This window comes from Ictalurus punctatus, chromosome 1, assembly GCF_001660625.3.
Source record: "Ictalurus punctatus breed USDA103 chromosome 1, Coco_2.0, whole genome shotgun sequence".
In the NCBI taxonomy this organism is placed as follows: domain Eukaryota; kingdom Metazoa; phylum Chordata; class Actinopteri; order Siluriformes; family Ictaluridae; genus Ictalurus; species Ictalurus punctatus.
The window spans coordinates 2,939,791-2,958,612 of NC_030416.2; the positions used below are offsets into that span (position 1 = coordinate 2,939,791).

Sequence of the window (18,822 nt, forward strand, 5' to 3'; positions counted from 1 at the left end):
GTCTACAGTGTTCATGTGGCCTAGAATATACAATGTATAGTGCGTGTGGTTTGGGACATGTCCACAGTGGACGCAATGTTTATTCAGTCTACAGTATATAGTGCATGTGGTTTGGGACATGTCCACAGTGGACACAGTGCTTATGTGGCCTACACTATATAATGAAAATGAAGTGCAGTTTGGGACACGTCCACAGTGAACTGTAGCCTGCTACTAAACAAGCTAGCTAGGGTTCTTGGCTAACCCATAACAGCTAGCTAGTTAACAACTTCATAAAATAAGGCGTTAGATATAGCTAGCTGACTAGCGACACATCGCTGGCTGTTGGAGTCGCTAATCATCCATCGCTAAAAAGCTTAGCTAGCTTGGTTATTATCGAACAGCAGTAGCAACTTAAGACGCAGGTTCATTTCAACTTGGAATTTTAATATCAACACATGACTATTTAGTCTCATGGCAGAACAGGGAAACACTTTTCTCATGTAAAATACTTAAAAATATACACAAAATATACATTCACGTTCAGTGTGATGGAGTGAGTGAGAAGTACGAGGCTTTTTCCTGTGAGAAGTAACTGCACGTCACGATGCGGTGTTCGTGTGTGCGGAATGACTGTGGAAATCCATAAGGATCTACGGTGCAGCTACACTCTTATTCGTAATGAATGTGTTTCCACCGAAGATCCTACCGAAGCCACGTGAAAAGCAAAACATAGATTTACAAACTAAATTTTCGGAAATTTCCATTCGTAAAATTCGCAATTTTGTCGCTGTGTTCACGCAGTATTACTCACGACAGGAAATTGACGCCTTAGAGAATGTTCCAGTGAAGGAAAGTGACAAACAGAAATAAACAGAATGTTGGTACCCAAAAACAACAACAAAAAATCCACCATATAAAAACTACATAACTAAGATGGACTTCAACTCCCATGAACCTCTGTAACATTTCTGGAATTAACGCACACCTTGTCTCACTTTAACGCTCAGGTTCTTGTACCATTGCGCTACACGTCGTCTATCACGTACCCCTGAGAACCTCCAATCACGTTCACATGGCAGTGGAGCGTCGGCTGGTTGAGGCAGAAGCAGTGCACGATGGGAAATGTAGTCTTTACACACCAACTATGACTTTCTACCACGCTTCAGATCACCTCTGTTGGTGAATGTTGTGAATAATACTGGGTGTATGGCAGTTAGTACAGAAGCAGTGCATGCTGGGAGATGTAGTTCTAACGTAACGTTGCTCATGTCTCGGTTTGGCACGTCATACTCTCTAACATAACGCTCCATCCTTTTCTAATGTAAACCTTAACATGAGAACTGGCATCGAAGCAGTGCATTCTGGGAAACGGTGTTCTCACACATTGGTGATTGAGAAATTTTTTAAACCTCTTTTCTTTGATTTCACAGAAGCAGTGCATTGTGGGATATGGAGTTCTTAAACACCTTCCTTTTTTGTAACGCTAATCTCTCTGTCCTACAGACAGTATTTATGTGCAGTGCATGCTGGGAGATGAAGTCATTATGCACTGGTTACTGGCACATGAAACTTTTATATTCATTTTTAAGTCCTTTTTTGTTCCCTCCCTCTATCTGTCCATCAACCGTTTCGTTTTTTAGCACATTCACGGCACAGAAACATCACAATCTGTTCATCCCCCCGTTTCAGTTCTGTCTTTAACACACCCCCAAAACTTCATCAGCCCAAGTGAAGTGGGGTTCTATCCTTTTTTAAACATGTATCTTCCCCCTTTCATCCCTCTATCCAGCTTGCTTTTATTCTTCTATATTTGCATCTTTGTTTTTCCATTTTCCTTAAATCCCTAAACTATCTTTTTTTGTTAGTCTTTTTCTTTCTTCCATCATTTATTTGTTTTTCATCCCTCCATCATTCCCTCTTCTTGATTTTGATATTCCTCCATGTCATCCGTTTCTTTTCCTTCTCTCCATCCTTCCTTCTCATCATTTCATTCTTTCCTTCCCTCCATAATGCCATCCTTTCCTTCCTTCTCTCCATCATTTCCTTCTTTCTTTCCCTCCATCATCCTCTTCCTTCCATCATTTCCTTCTTTCCTTCCCTCCCTTCATCACTTCATTAATTTTTCCCCTCCATCATTTCCTTCAATCTCTCCATCAATTATTTCTTTCCCTCAATCATTTCCTTATTTCCTTCCTTCTCTCCACCAATTCCTTCTTTCCCTCAATCACTTAATTCTTTCTTTCCTTCTCTCCATAACTTAATTCTTTCCCTTTTCCCCTCCTTCTCTCCATCATTTCCTTCTTTCCTTCCTTCCCTTCATCATTTCATTCTTTCCTTCCCTCCATAATGCCATTCTTTCCTTCCTTCTCTCCATCATTTCCTTTCTTTCCCTCCACCATCTTCTTCCTTCCCTCCATCAATTCCTTCTTTCCCTCAATCACTTCATTCTTTCTTTCCTTCTCTCCATAACTTCATTCTTTCCTTTTTTCCCCTTCATCATATCATTCTTTCTTTCCCTCCCTCATTTCCTTAATTTCTTTCCCTCCCTTCATCATTTCATTTTCCTTCTCTCCAGAATTTCCTTCTTTCCTTTCCTATATTTCTTTCTTGATCATCTTCCCATCTTTCTCTCTTTCCCTAAGCCATTCTTTTCTTTCATTACTTTACCGTGTCATTAGTGAGTTGATGTGACTGAACGCAGTTTGGAGGAAATCAGTGACGGTGTGCTCGTTGCTAAGGGTAACCAGTTCCCTCAGACTGAAAATCCTTACACACTTCCTCCTCCTGCATTCGGGCTGCGAGTGTGCGCTCCTGATGCGCATTTTAAAGGAAGCTGTAGAGGGCGTGGTAAAAAGAGAGCTAAAACAGGGGGCTAAAACAGGGGGCTAAAACAGGGGCACAGAAACAGTGCATGCTGGGATTTGTAGTTCTTACATGGCAGGTGCGCTAATAATAATCCAAAATACCCAGCGCACGCCTGAAATCCCATAATGCACTGCAGACCACAGAATGTCACTTCTCACGCTCCTCCCTCGTCCTCTCCTTCTTCCCACCCCCCATCAGTCGTCCGGCAGCGATACAGACGAAGGCCACGACGTGGATCAGGAAGTAAATAGAGCTCCAGTAATGCAGCGTGTCACTGGCATTCAGCAGGACGAAGCCCATGCACATGTAGTCGTACGCGCGCATCTTCAGGAACCAGTGCACCCAGTCGAACACCTTCTGTCCCTCAGCGCCGAGACGCGCGCGCACACACGACTCCATCGACAACTCTGCAGCAATACACACCGGGATGGTGAGGAAGGACAGGTAATAACCTGCGTGCAGACCGTGCCAGTACGCGCTCACCAACATCGTCCATCCCGCTCTGGAGAGAGAGAGAGAATTTATAATTTTTTATTAAAATTGTATGTGTGCGCGTATGCGTGTGTATGAGAATTCTTCATTTGCTTCTTTGTTTTTCCGTTTTCCTTTCCCTAAACTATCTGTTTGTTTGTGTCTTTTTCTTTCTTCCCTCATTTATTTTTTCCTTTGCCATTTGTTCTTCATCCCACCATCATTCCCTCTTTTTGATTTTGATATTCCTTTCTATTGTTCAGTTTCTTTTCCTTCTCTCCATCATTTCCTTCCTTCATCCCTCATTTCCTTCCCTCCATCATCATCATCATCATACATTCCTTCGTTCCTTCCCACCACCATCGTTTTTCCTTCCTCCATTTCCTTCTTTCCTTCCATCATCATCCTTTCTTTCCTTCCCACCACCACCGTCATCATCCTCATCATCATTCCTTCCTTCCCTCCTCATTTCCTTCCATCCCTCTATGATTTCACTCTTTCCTTCCCTCCATCATCATCATCTTTCCTTCCTTACCTTCATCATCATCTCCATCATCGTCATCGTCTATCCTTCCTTCCCTACATCATTTCCTTCTTTCCTTCCTTCCCGCAATCATTTCACTCTTTCCTTTCTTCCTTCCCTCAATCATTTCATTTCATTCTTTTTTTCATGGTGTGCGTGTGTGTTACCTCAGGGCGTAGGCTCTGAACGGTGCGCTGCTGTAGATGTACTGATGAAGCCACCACTGCACTGTCATGTTCCAGTAGCGCATACCGTGTCGCACTTTCACACAGAAGTCTGTATTGTAGCAGTCGATGTTCTGGATAGTTCTGAAGTCATACTCGACCAGAGCACCGGGCTCGGGGCTAAACACACACACACACACACACATCAATGTTTATGTTACTCTATTTGTTTCACTTCTCATATAGACACTAATAAATGAACAGTATTGGGAATATGGCCATTGGAACAGAAGCGGTGCATGCTGGGAAATGTAGCTGGCTACTTTAGGACACAGACCTGTATTGCACTGTAGGTCCGCCTCCTGGTTTAGACTCCGCCCCCTTTGGGTAGCACCCGAGTCCTGCGGTGATGCAGCCAGCCTCGGCTCCGCACCACGCCGAGTAGAACCTCATGCGGAACACGAAGAACACTGCCACCATGTAGAAAAACCTGCGACGTTTATTATACACGTCGCGTTATACACGGCTACGCGATAGCTCCAAACATCGTCAGCCTTCAGTCATTCATCCTTTTCATTTAGAAGAAGAAGAACGCACCTGAAGAAGAAGTTGTGCTCCAGGAAGTCGTCGGTGCGAACGTAGGACAACGGGAACAGGAAGTTAACACCCATGAAGAGAGCAGCATAAACAGGAACCAGCTTTAACTTGCTCAGGCACGGCACTTTACACGGCAGCGCGAGAGGATCGGTCTGTTCGAGCCAGTCCACATACGTCTGATAACGGAAGAACGGCCCTGAGAGAGAGAGAGAGAGAGAGACGGAGAGAGAGAGAAAGAGATGGATGCCAATGGAATGCCTTTTCAGTCACCATGGAAACCTATTTACGCCACAATGCAAGATTATGAGAAGGTTATGTTACTGCGTTACAACACGGAGCGATAACATGTAGGAATCTCACAAACAAACTTACCCGTCATGATCCCAACGTAGCAGTAGCTGTATGAGAGGATGTCATAGAGGGAGGGCTCGTGAGAGAGCCGGCCAATCACGGGCGACTTGGAGAACGAGCTCACTTCCTTTTTCTTCTCAAAGTGATAGCTCTGAACCTCGTACGCCAAACTGACCAACTGTTACACACGACACATTACACATGCATGATTCGTTTCTTCACTTTCGCACATGCTCAGTACAACGGCGTGAGAATCTTGTGAGCTGGGGTTCCCGCTGACCTTCAGGGTGAGGAGAAGCTGGATGGCGTTTGCGAACGGCGGCGGAGCCGGAAGTCCGAACCACATGACCATACGGAAGAAGAAAAGATAAAGGAACGTCCATCCGAGAGAAAGGGGCGGAGCTTTCCTACAAAGAAATCAACAATATATAAAATAGACAATGAATATTAAACATTAGAATGCAATACGTAAGGAATAAAACACTTCCAATTACAATTTTAAACGAACTCCACTGACAGAACGGGTGAAACGATTATACGACTACAGTTTAGCGTTTGACATAGTAATTAAATGCGGTTTTGAGTTGCGCTTCAGTTGATATCTCCGAGCACATGCTCTCCCGACATACTAATATGGGCGGGTGAGAGGCGGAGCCACTGTCTGACTGGCTGTCTCTACTGCGCTTAAAAATTTTCACAAAACTGCGACTTCCCTTTCGACCAAAAAAAATTAAAAAGGCTCTGAAATCGCACAATGGGAGCGAATGGTGCCATGTTGTCCACACATATACATATACTGAGTAATCCTGGACACACTGATTATACATTATTTTCGTATTTAAATTGATTATTTAAAAAAAAAAGTTTCCGTAAATAAAGAATAAACAAATAAATAAATGTATGTGTAATTAATACTGATAATTAATTAAGAAATCATTTTCCATATGTATTTATAAAAGATAATTATACGCTTCATAATTATTAGGCATGTTTTCGTTACAGTGTTCTTTGAGAGCAGCAGGCTGTGTTTGTCATATTAAAATGTGTCGTTTGCATAGAGCCACAAAAATATAGGGAACAGGAAGCTGTTTAACACGGAAGTCTAATGATGAAATCGCTGAAAGCTAACCACGCCATGACGAAAGGCACGAAACATCATCTTTACGACTGCAGAAACACAAGGACCTATCCTGTGGATATACAGCATCACATCTGAATAGCTGGGGACTCTGATGTCTATGCTAACACTAAAGTCTACATTTTAGTGGGCGGGGCTAAAGTTGTGTTAAAAAATCTGGACACACGCACACACACACACACACTCTCACCTCCAGTTGACTCGGATGATCAGCCACGTTCCCAGAACGGTGCACAGCGAGTGTAAAGTGTGTATCCCGCATGTGCCGATGGTCATGAGGAGACCCAAACTCAACGCTGCCCCCTTCTTCGCTTGAGGACCTGTTACACAACGCAACACACACAATAATAATGATCTCATCCTGCGAGGAGTCGAAAAAAAGAATAAAGTTTTGAAATAGGACACCGCTTTTAAGACAGTGTATTAATGTTCGTTAGACTTACTGAGGTAGCGGAACAGGATCCCCACAGGTATGGATGCGGCGAGAATTCCCAGGTACACCAGCTCATCTGGAGACATTTCTCTGTTCACAGTAAAAGGAAGAAATAATCCTGTGAGCAATGCCTTAGAAACAGCAGAGGCCCTACTGAGAACACGAACATGAATTCTAAAATATGAGAGACGAAATGGCCGACGTTCTACTAAGAACACGAACTAGACATGAATTTGTGAATGAGAATAAAACAGATGTTTTAGATGGAACCTTAAACACTCAGAGGCTCTAGTTATTTTTCGACATCGCTGTGGTTACGCTGCATTTACATGCGGTGGATGTAAAACACAGGATGTTTGTGATATGAGGGAGAAGAAGCTCAGATCAGACCAGATCAGATGTGGAGTTAAAGAAAAACGCATCTCTGATAGGCAAATGACGGAAGAGTCTCGTTTCAGAGCCGACTCACTGTGGCTTTAATTTACGATTTATGATCCTCACACCTGTTTGTTCAAATTCAAAGCAAGCTGGTCAGTTTATATACAATATAATATAATATAATAAAATATTCTATACGTTTTAGAGAGTATCACGGACATCATTAGGACTGTGATAACACTGACATTAACTCCACTGTTAATCTAATCGTGTGTTATTTCTGCCCCAAATCTTTCAATCCTTTTCCAGGTTACATAACTTACATTTTATAAACAGCGAACACATAGAAATAAAACCATTTCAAAACAGTTTAAACTGTGACGAATATCATCAATCGGATAACTGATATATTCTCCATTAACGTCAGAAGATAACAGATTTCAATAGTTAATGATGTTTTTTACAGGCTCGGTGGCATCGTACAGCCTCCTGCGATATCTATTACAATTTAAATATTTATACAATAATTATTATGACTGAACCATATACAAGTCTAGTGTCAGTATCTGTTTTTTTTTTGTTCAGGATACAGACAATTTATTTTATCAACATTTAAACCTGTTTTAATTATCATTATATTCACTCTGTGTATTATATTTATTTATATTTGATTTTTTTTAGGTGTTTACATGTAAATGGCCATGTCACATTATTCACACAATACACATCAACAAATTAATAGTTTACAGCTGAGCAATTTTAGATTCTTTTATAATCACAACTATTTATTATTCTAAAGATATTTAAGTCCCAAGTCCAACATTTTTGCAACCTGTTTAAGTGACCTGTCCACTACTGACATGCTAGCAGGACTTAGCACAGAATAACAACCCGAACATAACAGGACGCTTAAAATAGCATTTAAAAGCTGGTAGTCTTATTTTACTAAAATCTAAACTGAAATAGTTTTATTAATACTTACAACAGCAGGTATAAACGTCTTCCGGTCTACACTAGAGGCACAGAGTGAGTGAATCACTTCCTGTTACCAGGTTAACCGCACGCGCCTATTGGTCGAGCTCTGATTGGCTGGTTCGTTTCCCCGCCTAGCGCATGAGAGCTAGCTAAAGCACGAAGTGACTGTCGAATAGGTAATAATAATAAAATGATAATAATAAATAATAATAATCACTGATTTTAAAAGATATTTAAATCCTCGTTTCCTAATGAACGACTTTCACCTCCTCATCCGAGCCATCACTTCCTACAACTGGACAGCCCCCTCCAAAAGTATTGGAACAGCAAGGCCAATTCTTTTGTTTTTGCTATTATGCCGAAGACATTTGGGTCTGCGATAGAAAGTTGAATATGAGACCATAGATCATAATTTCAGCTCTCATTTTCTGATATTTACATCTAGATGTGTTAAACACCTTAGAACACGGCACCAACAACTGGGTATCACACCACCCAATTTTTAAGTGAGCAGAAGTATAGGAAGAGATAGTAACTGAAAGTAGATAACACGTAATATTTGGTATATCGGATATAGGGAATATGGGAGAAATATGGATTTAATTCTCTTCACACTCCATAATAGTAGGTGGCGGTATATGCACCTCTTAAGTTGATTCACAATTCGCTATAAAACCAAAAAGAAGACGAAGAAGAACACGAAACGTGTTAATGACGGAAAGGGCACACGGTATAGTAGTTCACATAACACAGAAAGTGCTATTGATCTGACGATAATGTCAACTGAAATGGCAGGAATCAGCACATGGGAGGTTTTAGACCAGTCAACAGTAGGTAGTGATCACTATCCAATAATAACCAGTATAGGAGTATACATACACCAGGATAGCGAAGTGAGAATACCAAGGTGGAGGTTAGATAAAGCTGATTGGCAGATGTACCAATTGCTGGGTGAAATAAAATGTGTAGAATTAGTGAATAGGGATATTACAGATGTACAATAAATGAACAGGAAAGTGACTACGGCAGTCATACAAACAGCTGAAGAAAGAATTCCTAAAAAGACAAGAAATAAAGCTTTTAGGCAACTCAAGGCTCACCATACACTGGTAACTTTGATTAACTATAAAAGCGGACAAGCAGTAGTTAGGAAACCAATTAGCTCAGCCAAACGTGGGTATTGGAGACAATTCTGCAATAAAATTGGAAGAGAAACCCAGCTATCAGACATCTGGAGAACAATTGGGAAAATGAGCGGAATGAGAAACAGTGTAGAAATACCAGTGTTAAGTAGCAATAATATAAATGCGATCAGCAATGCAGAAAAAGCAGAACTTTTGGTAAAAACTTTTGTGAAGATCCACAGTACTGAAAAACTATCCTCAACAGCTAAGCAGTGAAGAGATCAGACACTTGCCCAAAACCCAGGGATAGTGGAAAGAAGGACTACATCAGGGGGAGAGTTGGACTTACCATTTACTCTATTTGAATTAAAAAGGGTAACATCAAATGCACGGCAAACAGCACCAGGGAAAGATGGTATATGCTATAGCATGTTAGATCACATGAGAGACACCACACTTGATATGGTATTAAGACTGTTAAATATGGTATGGAATACAGGAAAAAACCCACTAACATGGAAACAGGCAGTTATAGTTCCAATACTCAAACCTGGAAAAGACCTGTCAGATCCAGCAAGCTATAGACCCATAGCATTAATGTCACAGCTAGGCAAAACTATGGAGAGGATGGTAACAGATAGACTAGATAATTATATAGAAAGTAAAGGGCTTCTTTCACCGTATCAGTCAGGATCTCGTAAAGGGCGGGGGACAATGGATTCTATATTATGCCTAGAGACAGAAATTACGAAAGCTCAAACTAACAAAGAAAGTGTAATTGCTGTATTTTTTGATGTTGAAAAAGCGTATGATATGCTTTGGAAGGATGGACTTCTAATTAAACTTGACAAATTAGGAATAAATGGTAAGATGTATAATTGGGTATTAGACTTCCTGAACAGAAGAGCAATAGAAGTTAGAGTAGGTGCAGAGTACTGAAATAGGTATGCAGTGGAAAATGGTACCCCACAAGGCAGTGTATGTAGCCCAATACTGTTTAATATTATGATCAATGACATATTTGATTAGGTCGGAGGAAATATAGGAAAGTCACTTTATGCGGATGATGGGGCACTCTGGGTTAGGGGTCGGAATATAGAATATTTAAGAAAGAAAATGCAACATGCAATAGGGAAAGTAGAACAATGGGCAAATGAATGGGGATTTAAACTATCAATTTCAAAATCACAAGGTATATGTTTCTCTAAACGTCATAAAACAGTACCACTTAAATGACATGGGCTAGATCTTGAACAGGTCAAGGCTGTGAGATTTTTAGGAATGTTTTTTTGATTTGATGAGAAGCTGACCTGGGGTCTGCATATTGATAAAATTAAAAACAAATGTAAAAAGATTAGTAATGTTCTGAGGTGTCTGTCAGGGTGAGACTGGGCAGCAAGTAAGGCATCGCTCATAAATATATATCAGTCTCTTATGAAGGCCGCCTTTGATTATGGCTGCCTAGCATATATGTCGGCATCACAATCAAATCTTAAAAAGCTTGATGTGGAACAGGCACAAGCACTTCACATATTTACTATTTAAATCATCACCAGTGACTGCATTACAGGTGGAGACAGGAGAGATGCCGTTGTGTATCAGGAGGCTTAAGATCATGCTGGCATATTGGGTAAATCTACAAGGGCATAGCAGGGTGCACCCCACGAAAGCCATCTTACAAGAATGAAGAGTTTTATATGACTAACTTTAATAGCTTTGGATGGTTAGGAAATGCAAAGGCACAAAATGCAGGGCTCAGTCAGCTACAAGTAAGCCCCATTGTGGCAATACCAACTGTACCACCCTGGAGATTCATAAAACCATCTGTAGATACAAGATTACAACAAATATTAAAAGAGAATTAGAAAATAGCACCACAAGGGTTAATAATTCAAAACTATATGGACCAATATCAGGATAAATTACTCATATATACAGATGGGTCAAAACAGCCTGAGACTGTCAAACAGCCTGTAGCAGTCAAAAAAAGGACGACTGATTATTTATCAGTGTACACTGTAGAATTGTTAGGAGTCCTATTGGCACTGCAGTGGTTGGAAAAAAGTCATCAGAACCAAGATGTCGCTATAGCTTCTGACAGTCTATCAGCACTATCAAGCATACAGTCTGGGACAACATCATGCAGACAAGACATTGTCTACCAAATATTTTATCTGCTTCAAAGTACCATTATGTAGAGCAGAGATCAAAACCCTTATAAAGGGACACGCGCATAAAACATGGAAGGAATACTAGGACACAGCTGACACCGGACGACACCTATATACCATACAAAAACAAGTAGGCATGAGTGTGAGGCAGGCCAGAAACCCAAAGGAAGAGATGATAATTATGCGTCTTAGAATAGGTCATGCTGGATTAAATCTAGCATTAAACAGAATAGGAAAACACCCCCACTGGACTCTGCACACACTGCAGTACACATTCTGTTAGACTGCAAAAGGTATGAGGAGGAAAGAGCTGAGCTAGAGATGCAGATTGGAAAACAAAACATGACACTAGAGAACTTGCTGGGGAAAACATCTGGGGAAATGCACCGCCTCCTAATGAACTATTTAAAAAGTACTGGTATAAGTGAGAGTATTTAGTCATCTATAGTACGAATAACTAGTATATAGCTATTTATCTCTTTATTTTCTTTTATTTATGCAGTATTGTTTTGGTATTATTATTATTATTAGTGTTTTTTTTCTATTTAATTTTAGTATTATTATTATTCCTATTATTATACTTTTTTCTTTTTATAAAAAAGTATCATTATTATTGATCTAATAATAATAATAATAATAATAATAATAATAATAATAATAATAATAATAACAATTTATTTAATTAATCCCCCCCCCCGCCAATCTACTGCCCACACTCCAGTCCAGTAGGTGGCGGTAATGCACCTTTAGTGGTTTGCCAACCGCCATTAAAAACAAGAAGAAGAAGAAGAACACGAAGAAGAGCACGAACGTATTAATACCTGCTGGTGTATGTATTAATAAAACTATTTCAGTTTAGATTTTAGTAAAATAAGAGTACCAGCTTTTAAATGCTATTTTAAGCGTCCTGTTATGTTCGGGTTGTTATTCTGTGCTAAGTCCTGCTAGCATGTCAGTAGTGGACAGGTCTCTTAAACATGCTGCAAAAATGTTGGACTTTGAACTTAAATATCTTGAGAATAATAAATAGTTGTGATTATAAAAGAATCTAAAATTGCTTAGCTGTAAACTATTAATTTGTTGATGTGTATTGTGTGAATAATGTGACATGGACATTTACATGTAAACACCTAAAAAAAAAAATCTAATATAAATAAATATAATAAACAGAATGAATATAATGATAATTAAAACAGATTTAAATGTTGATTAAATATTGTCTGTATCCTGAAAAAAAAAAAAACCAGATGACAAAATGTCTTCATACAGGCACTAGACTTGTATACGTTTCAGTCATTATAATTATTGTATAAATATTTAAATGGTAATAGATATCGCAGGAGGCTGTACGATGCCACCGAGCCTGTAAAAAACATCATTAATTATTGAAATCTGTAATCTTCTGACGTTAATGGAGAATATATCAGTTATCTGATTAATGATATTCGTCACAGTTTAAACTGTTTTGAAATGTTTTTATTTCTACGTGTTCGTTGTTTATCAAATGTAAGTTATGTAACCTGGAAAAGGAGTGAAAGATTTGGGGCAGAAATCACACACGATTAGATTAACAGTGGAGTTAATGTCAGTGTTATCACAGTCCTAATGATGTCCGTGATACTCTCTAAAACGTATAGAATATTTTATTATATTGTATTATATTGTATATAAACTGACCAGCTTGTTTTGAATTTGAACAAACAGGTGTGAGGATCATAAATCGTAAATTAAAGCCAGAGTGAGTCGTCTCTGAAACGAGACTCTTCCGTCATTTGCCTATCAGAGATGCGTTTTTCTTTAACTCCACATCTGATCTGGTCTGATCTGAGCTTCTTCTCTCTCATATCTGTGGTTGCATGCGAACATTACATCACAAACATCCTGTGTTTTACATCCACCGTGTGTAAATGCAGCGTAACCACAGCGATGTCGAAAAATAACTAGAGCCTCTGAGTGTTTAAGGTTCCATCTAAAACATCTGTTTTATTCTCATTCACAAATTCTTGTCTGGTTTGTGTTCTCAGTAGAACGTCGGCCATTTTGGCTCTCATACATTGGAATTCATGTTCGTGTTCTCAGTAGAACGTCGGCCATTTTGTCTCTCATATTTTAGAATTCATGTTCGTGTTCTCAGTAGGGCCTCTGCTGTTTCTAAGTCATTGCTCACAGGATTATTTCTTCCTTTTTATTGTGAACAGAGAAATGGCTCCAGAGGAGCTGTTGTTCATGGGGTTCTTCTCCATATACGTACCTGTGGGGGTCCTGTTCCGCTACCTCAGTAAGTCCTGACTCTCAGCCAAGAGCTAATTAAGGTTCTTAGCTTTCTAAAGGGGTTCTATGTAGGAAACTTCTCTGATGCAGAAACACTGTTCTGGTATTCTACGTAGGTCTGTCTAACGAACATTAAGAGAATGTCTTAAAAGCGGTGTCCTATTTCAAAACTTTATTCTTTTTTTTCGACTCCTCGCAGGATGAGATCATTATTATTGTGTGTGTTGCGTTGTGTAACAGGTCCTCAAGCGAAGAAGGGGGCAGCGTTGAGTTTGGGTCTCCTCATGACCATCGGCACATGCGGGATACACACTTTACACTCGCTGTGCACCGTTCTGGGAACGTGGCTGCTCATCCGAGTCAACTGGAGGTGAGAGAGAGATAGAGAGAGAGAGTGTGTGTGTGTGTGTGTGTGTGTGTGTGTGTGTGTCCAGATTTTTTAACACAACCTTAGCCCCCCCTTTTAAATGGGAAGGAAAGGAATTGTGTTGAGGTTAATGTAGACATCAGGGACCCCAGTTATTCAGACTTGATGCTGTATATCCACAGGATAGGTCCTTGTGTTATAATCAGTGCCTACAGGATTTCACAATTTTTGTGATCACACAAATTAATGCAAAATCGAGCTTTTTTGGCCGCAACAATCACAAATTTTTTTTTTCTGTATAGTGTTTTTCGTGTGAGATATCAACTCAAAGTGGCAGTTAATTAGCACGTCAACGCTAAACTGTAGTCGTATAATTTTTCGCAAGAATATTGATGTTCACCATTGTCAGGAAACAAATTTAGAGCTTTGAGTCATGATTGACTAAGCTAGCTGACATTAGCTAATTATGTTACTCGAGGTAATGTAAGTATAAGTAGCGAATGGAAGGTACTAACCGAAAATACACTCATTTACACTCAAACTATTTTTCAAGGTAAACAATCGCCGCGCTCCATGATGTTCATCTGATACCTGCTGTAAGATACACATCAGAATGGAGAAGTGCTCTTTAATGCTTCACCTGTTCTGTGAGTGGAGTTTGTTTAAAAACCAGTGACTCGCAGACCATAACAAGTTACTTTGAGTGTTAGTTAGGGTCATACAGGGTCAAACTGCTGGAAACTTTGCAGAGTTGTTTGGTGTGTATGAAAGAGCTATCCAGCTCCTAGTAGCCTTATAGCCTTTTTATCTTTCAGATGCATTAGTGTTCGTTTGGGTCTGTGTCGTGTGGTTAATAACGAGTTTGTGATTTATTCTCTTGGACCTGACACTTATACGTGAGCTCTCAACCAATGATGTACTGGAGCTACACAGGGACACGCCTCCCTCATTTCCATATTGCACACGGGAGAGTAAAAATAAATAAATGTATAAATATGGAAATAAAATACATCCGGGTATAAATAAATATAACAATAAATGAACGCATAAATAAATAAATATAAAACATAACTAAAAGAATAAAAATAAATAAATACAGAAAATAATGAATGAAGGATAAAAGTAATACAAAATTAAATTTAGGAAAAAATTTATTTATTTTTAATTTCTGCAGGTTTGGTCCTCCATATACATGCAACGTGCTGTTTTTTACTAAATAATAATTGTAATTGGAAGTGTTTTATTCCTTACGTATTGCATTCCAATGTTTAATATTCATTGTCTATTTTAAATATTGTTGATTTCTTTGTAGGAAAGCTCCGCCCCTTTCTCTCGGATGGACATTCCTTTATCTTTTCTTCTTCCGTACAGGCACGTGGATCGGACTTCCGCCTCCGGAACTGTTCCCTAACATCATCCAGCTTCTCCTCACCCTGAAGGTCAGCGGGAACGCCGACTCACGAGATTCTCACGCCGTTGTACTGAGCATCTGCGTACTGTAATCATAAGCGCATGTGCGAAAGTGAAGAAGCGAAATTTGCATGTGTACTGTGTCATGTGTAACAGATGGTCAGTTTGGCGTACGAGGTTCGGAGCTATCACTTTGAGAAGGAAAAGGAAGTGAGCTCGTTCTCCAAGTCACCCGTGATTGGCCGGCTCTCTCATGAGCCCTCCCTCTATGACATCATCTCCTACAGCTACTGCTACGTTGGGCTCATGATTGGTAATTTTGTTTGTGTTGTAACGCTGTAACAAAACCTTCTCAAAATGTTTCTCATGCGGTTGCATTGTGATGTAAATAGGTTTCCATGGTGACTGAAAAGGCATTCCATTGGTGTTCCATCTCTCTCTCTCTCTCTCTCTCTCTCTCTCTCTCTCTCTCTCTCTCTCTCTCTCTCTCTCTCAGGGACTTTCTTCCGTTATCAGACGTATGTGGACTGGCTTGAACAGACCGATCCCCTTTCACTGCCGTGTAAAGTGCCATGCCTGAGCAAATTGAAGATGGTTCCTGTTTATGCCGCTCTCGCCCTGGGTGTTGATTTCCTGTTCCCAGTTTCCTACGTTCGCACCGACGACTTCCTGGACCACAATTTCTTCTTCAGGTGCGTTTTTTTTCTTCTTCTCCTTTTAACTGAAGCTTTTGATGTGATGTGCTGTTGCTAGGTAACTGCGAGGCTGACGGTGTTTGGAGCTAGTGCGTAGCCGTGTATAACGCGACCTGCATAATAAACGTTGCAGGTTTTTCTACATGGTGGCGGTGTGCTTCGCGTTCCGCATGAAGTTCTACTTCGCGTGGCATGGAGCCGAGGCCGGCTGCATCACCGCGGGACTCGGGTGCTACCCAAAGGGGGCAGAGTCAAAACCAGGATGCGGACCTACAGTGCAGTACAGGTCTGTGTCCTAAAGTAGCCAACTACATTTCCCAGCATGCACCGCTTCTGTTCCAATTTCCATATTCCCAATACTGTTCATTTATTAGTGTCTATATGAGAAGTGAAACAAGTAGAGTAACATAAACATTGATGTGTGTGTTTAGCCCCGAGCCCGGTGCTCTGGTCGAGTATGACTTCAGAACCATCCAGAACATTGACTGCTACAACACAGACTTCTGTGTGAAAGTGCGACAAGCTATGCGCCACTGGAACATGACGGTGCAGTGGTGGCTTCATCAGTACATCTACAGCAACGCACCTTTCAGAGCCTACACCCTGAGGTAACACACACACTTGCAATTTTCTTAAAAAGATAATAGGGTTCTCTCTTTCTCTCTGCCTTTGTCTCTCACACTTTCTTTCTCTTTTCTACCATTCTCTTTCTGTCTCAGGTGACTGTAGAGGAGCCGTGTGTGTGTATGAAGTTTTAATAATGATGAAATTTCTCTCTCTCTCTCTCTCTCCAGAGCGGGATGGACGATGTTGGTGAGCGCGTTCTGGCATGGTCTGGATGCAGGTTATTACCTGTCCTTCCTCACCATCCCGGTATGTATCGCTGCGGAGTTGTCGATGGAGTCGTGTGTGCGCGCGCGTCTCGGCGCTGAGGGACAGAAAATGTTTGACTGGGTGCACTGGTTCCTGAAGATGCGCACGTACGACTACATATGCATGAGCTACGTCCTGCTGAATGCCAGCGACACGCTGCATTACTGGAGCTCTATTTACTTCCTGATCCATGTCGTGGCCTTCATCTGTATCGCCGCCGGACGACTGATAGGGGGAGGGAAGAAGGAGAGGATGAGAGAGGAGCGCGAGAAGTGACACTCCGAACTGCCGAACGCATTCCACAGTGCATTATGGGATGTTAGGCGTGCTGGGTGTTTCAGGTTATAATCGCAGGGTGTCTGTGGGTCATTAATATGTCTTACATTCCTTAATGTAAAAATAAAGCCTTAATTAGTATTAAAATGTCTTACATTCAAGTTTCAAATGTCTTAAATATTCAACCGGACCGACATCGTAAAGAAGATATACATGTTATTTTTGCTCGTTGCTGTATGAGACGGTGAACCCGTCTGACTGTGTTGCACTCAGAAACATTTTTGTGGGCAGAGGTTTACAGCATTTCACCTCATGGGTAATGAGAAGTGAATTTTAAAAAACTGAGGACTTCCTGCAGTTTTCCGGCAAAATGAAAGCCACAAGGTCTAACATGTTTCTGACTTCCTTCACTTTTATATTACTATTGTTATAGTACTATTACTAATTGTACCCCGAAATAAAATTTTTATTGTTGTTGTTATTATTATTATTATTATTATTATTGTTGTTGTTAAGTATTTTTCAGTGCAATAATAATGTTGAGGGCTGCAACTAAAGGTTATTTAGATAATCGATTAATCGGTCAATTATTTCTTCATTTAGTTGGATTAAAAGGCCAATTTTTATTTTCTGTATTCTTACATTTATATACAAAGACATGTTGTAACCCCAGTACAGTTACTGCTCTCATAAAAAAAAAAAAAACATTTAGTTTCTAAATATAGCATCAAACAACATATTTGACAGGAGGATTTCCAAAGTGATGTCACAGATCCAACTAATAATAATAATACTAGTAATAATGTTTCTTAAGACATCCATCCATCCATCTTCTACCGCTTACTCCTTTTCAGGGTCACGGGGAACCTGGAGCTTATCCCAGGAAGCATCGGGCACAAGGCGGGGTACACCCTGTACAGGGTGCCAATACATCGCAAGGCACAATCACATACACTCTCACACACCCATTCATACACTACGGACACTTTAAACACGCCAGTCAGCCTACCATGCATGTCTTTGGGAGGAAAGGGGAGGAAACCGGAGTACCCGGAGGAAACCCCTGCAGCACAGGGAGAACATGCAAACTCCGCACACACATGGCCCCGGCGGGACTCGAACCCCAGACCCTGGAGGTGTGAGGCGAATGCGCTTGAAACATTTTTGGCCTGTATACTTATAAATACTGTCAATTTGTATGTGTTCTTTTTGTTGCTTGTTCATTTAAAAATGATCAATTTGTATAAAAATTAAGTTGGTGTGGTTGTGTCGGAGCTCGCAGACTCTCACTTTTGGCACTATTACCACTAAAAGTGCCTAAGGCCATGCCCTTAATATTAAAATGAAGCTTGATTAACCAGGTTTTCAGAGAGCGGCTGGTTTAACTGTCTCCTGTGCTGTGTTCGAGTAAGGACGATTTGCACTCACATTAAACGGGGGTATGTAAAAAAACTAAAAACGAACACGAAATTCATTGTTTAAACTGCAAGTGGTTTAAAAACCACCTGTATCCGGAGATGTCAAGGAAAGTGATTGAACTGTTTTACGACGTGGTTTCGCCCTATGCCTGGCTGGGGTTTGAGGTGAATCTCTAAAGGTGCGTTCACACTTAATGCGATTTTATTGCTGCAAGTCACCAGTAGGTGTTCCTACTACTGGTAGCATGGGTAGTAACATGGGTGGTGCAACTAACATTCCACTTTTGACAACAAACCAGTTTTCTTAATGCTTAAATTAAACATTCTGGAGGGAGAGCAA

At 40.5% G+C, this 18,822-nt stretch overlaps 2 protein-coding genes across 2 annotated transcripts; one reads left to right on the top strand and one right to left on the bottom strand.

Annotated features, from left to right (window-relative positions):
* Nucleotides 1-405: 405 nt before the first annotated feature.
* LOC108264261 (lysophospholipid acyltransferase 7) lies at nt 406-8,015 on the bottom strand. The gene is made up of 9 exons (XM_017465606.3): nt 7,885-8,015; nt 6,535-6,614; nt 6,282-6,411; nt 5,234-5,360; nt 4,975-5,131; nt 4,603-4,798; nt 4,343-4,495; nt 4,009-4,185; nt 406-3,349 (listed from the first exon to the last, which is right to left on the bottom strand). The coding sequence occupies exons 2-9, from the start codon at nt 6,608-6,610 to the stop codon at nt 2,995-2,997; spliced, it is 1,371 nt and encodes a 456-aa protein (XP_017321095.1). The 5' UTR covers nt 6,611-6,614; nt 7,885-8,015; the 3' UTR covers nt 406-2,994.
* Nucleotides 8,016-11,912: 3,897 nt separating this feature from the next.
* On the top strand, nt 11,913-17,545 carry LOC108264268 (lysophospholipid acyltransferase 7). Its single transcript, XM_017465621.3, has 9 exons — nt 11,913-12,001; nt 13,371-13,450; nt 13,684-13,813; nt 15,123-15,249; nt 15,377-15,533; nt 15,717-15,912; nt 16,049-16,201; nt 16,347-16,523; nt 16,710-17,545. The coding sequence occupies exons 2-9, from the start codon at nt 13,375-13,377 to the stop codon at nt 17,062-17,064; spliced, it is 1,371 nt and encodes a 456-aa protein (XP_017321110.1). The 5' UTR covers nt 11,913-12,001; nt 13,371-13,374; the 3' UTR covers nt 17,065-17,545.
* The last annotated feature ends 1,277 nt before the right edge of the window (nt 17,546-18,822 follow it).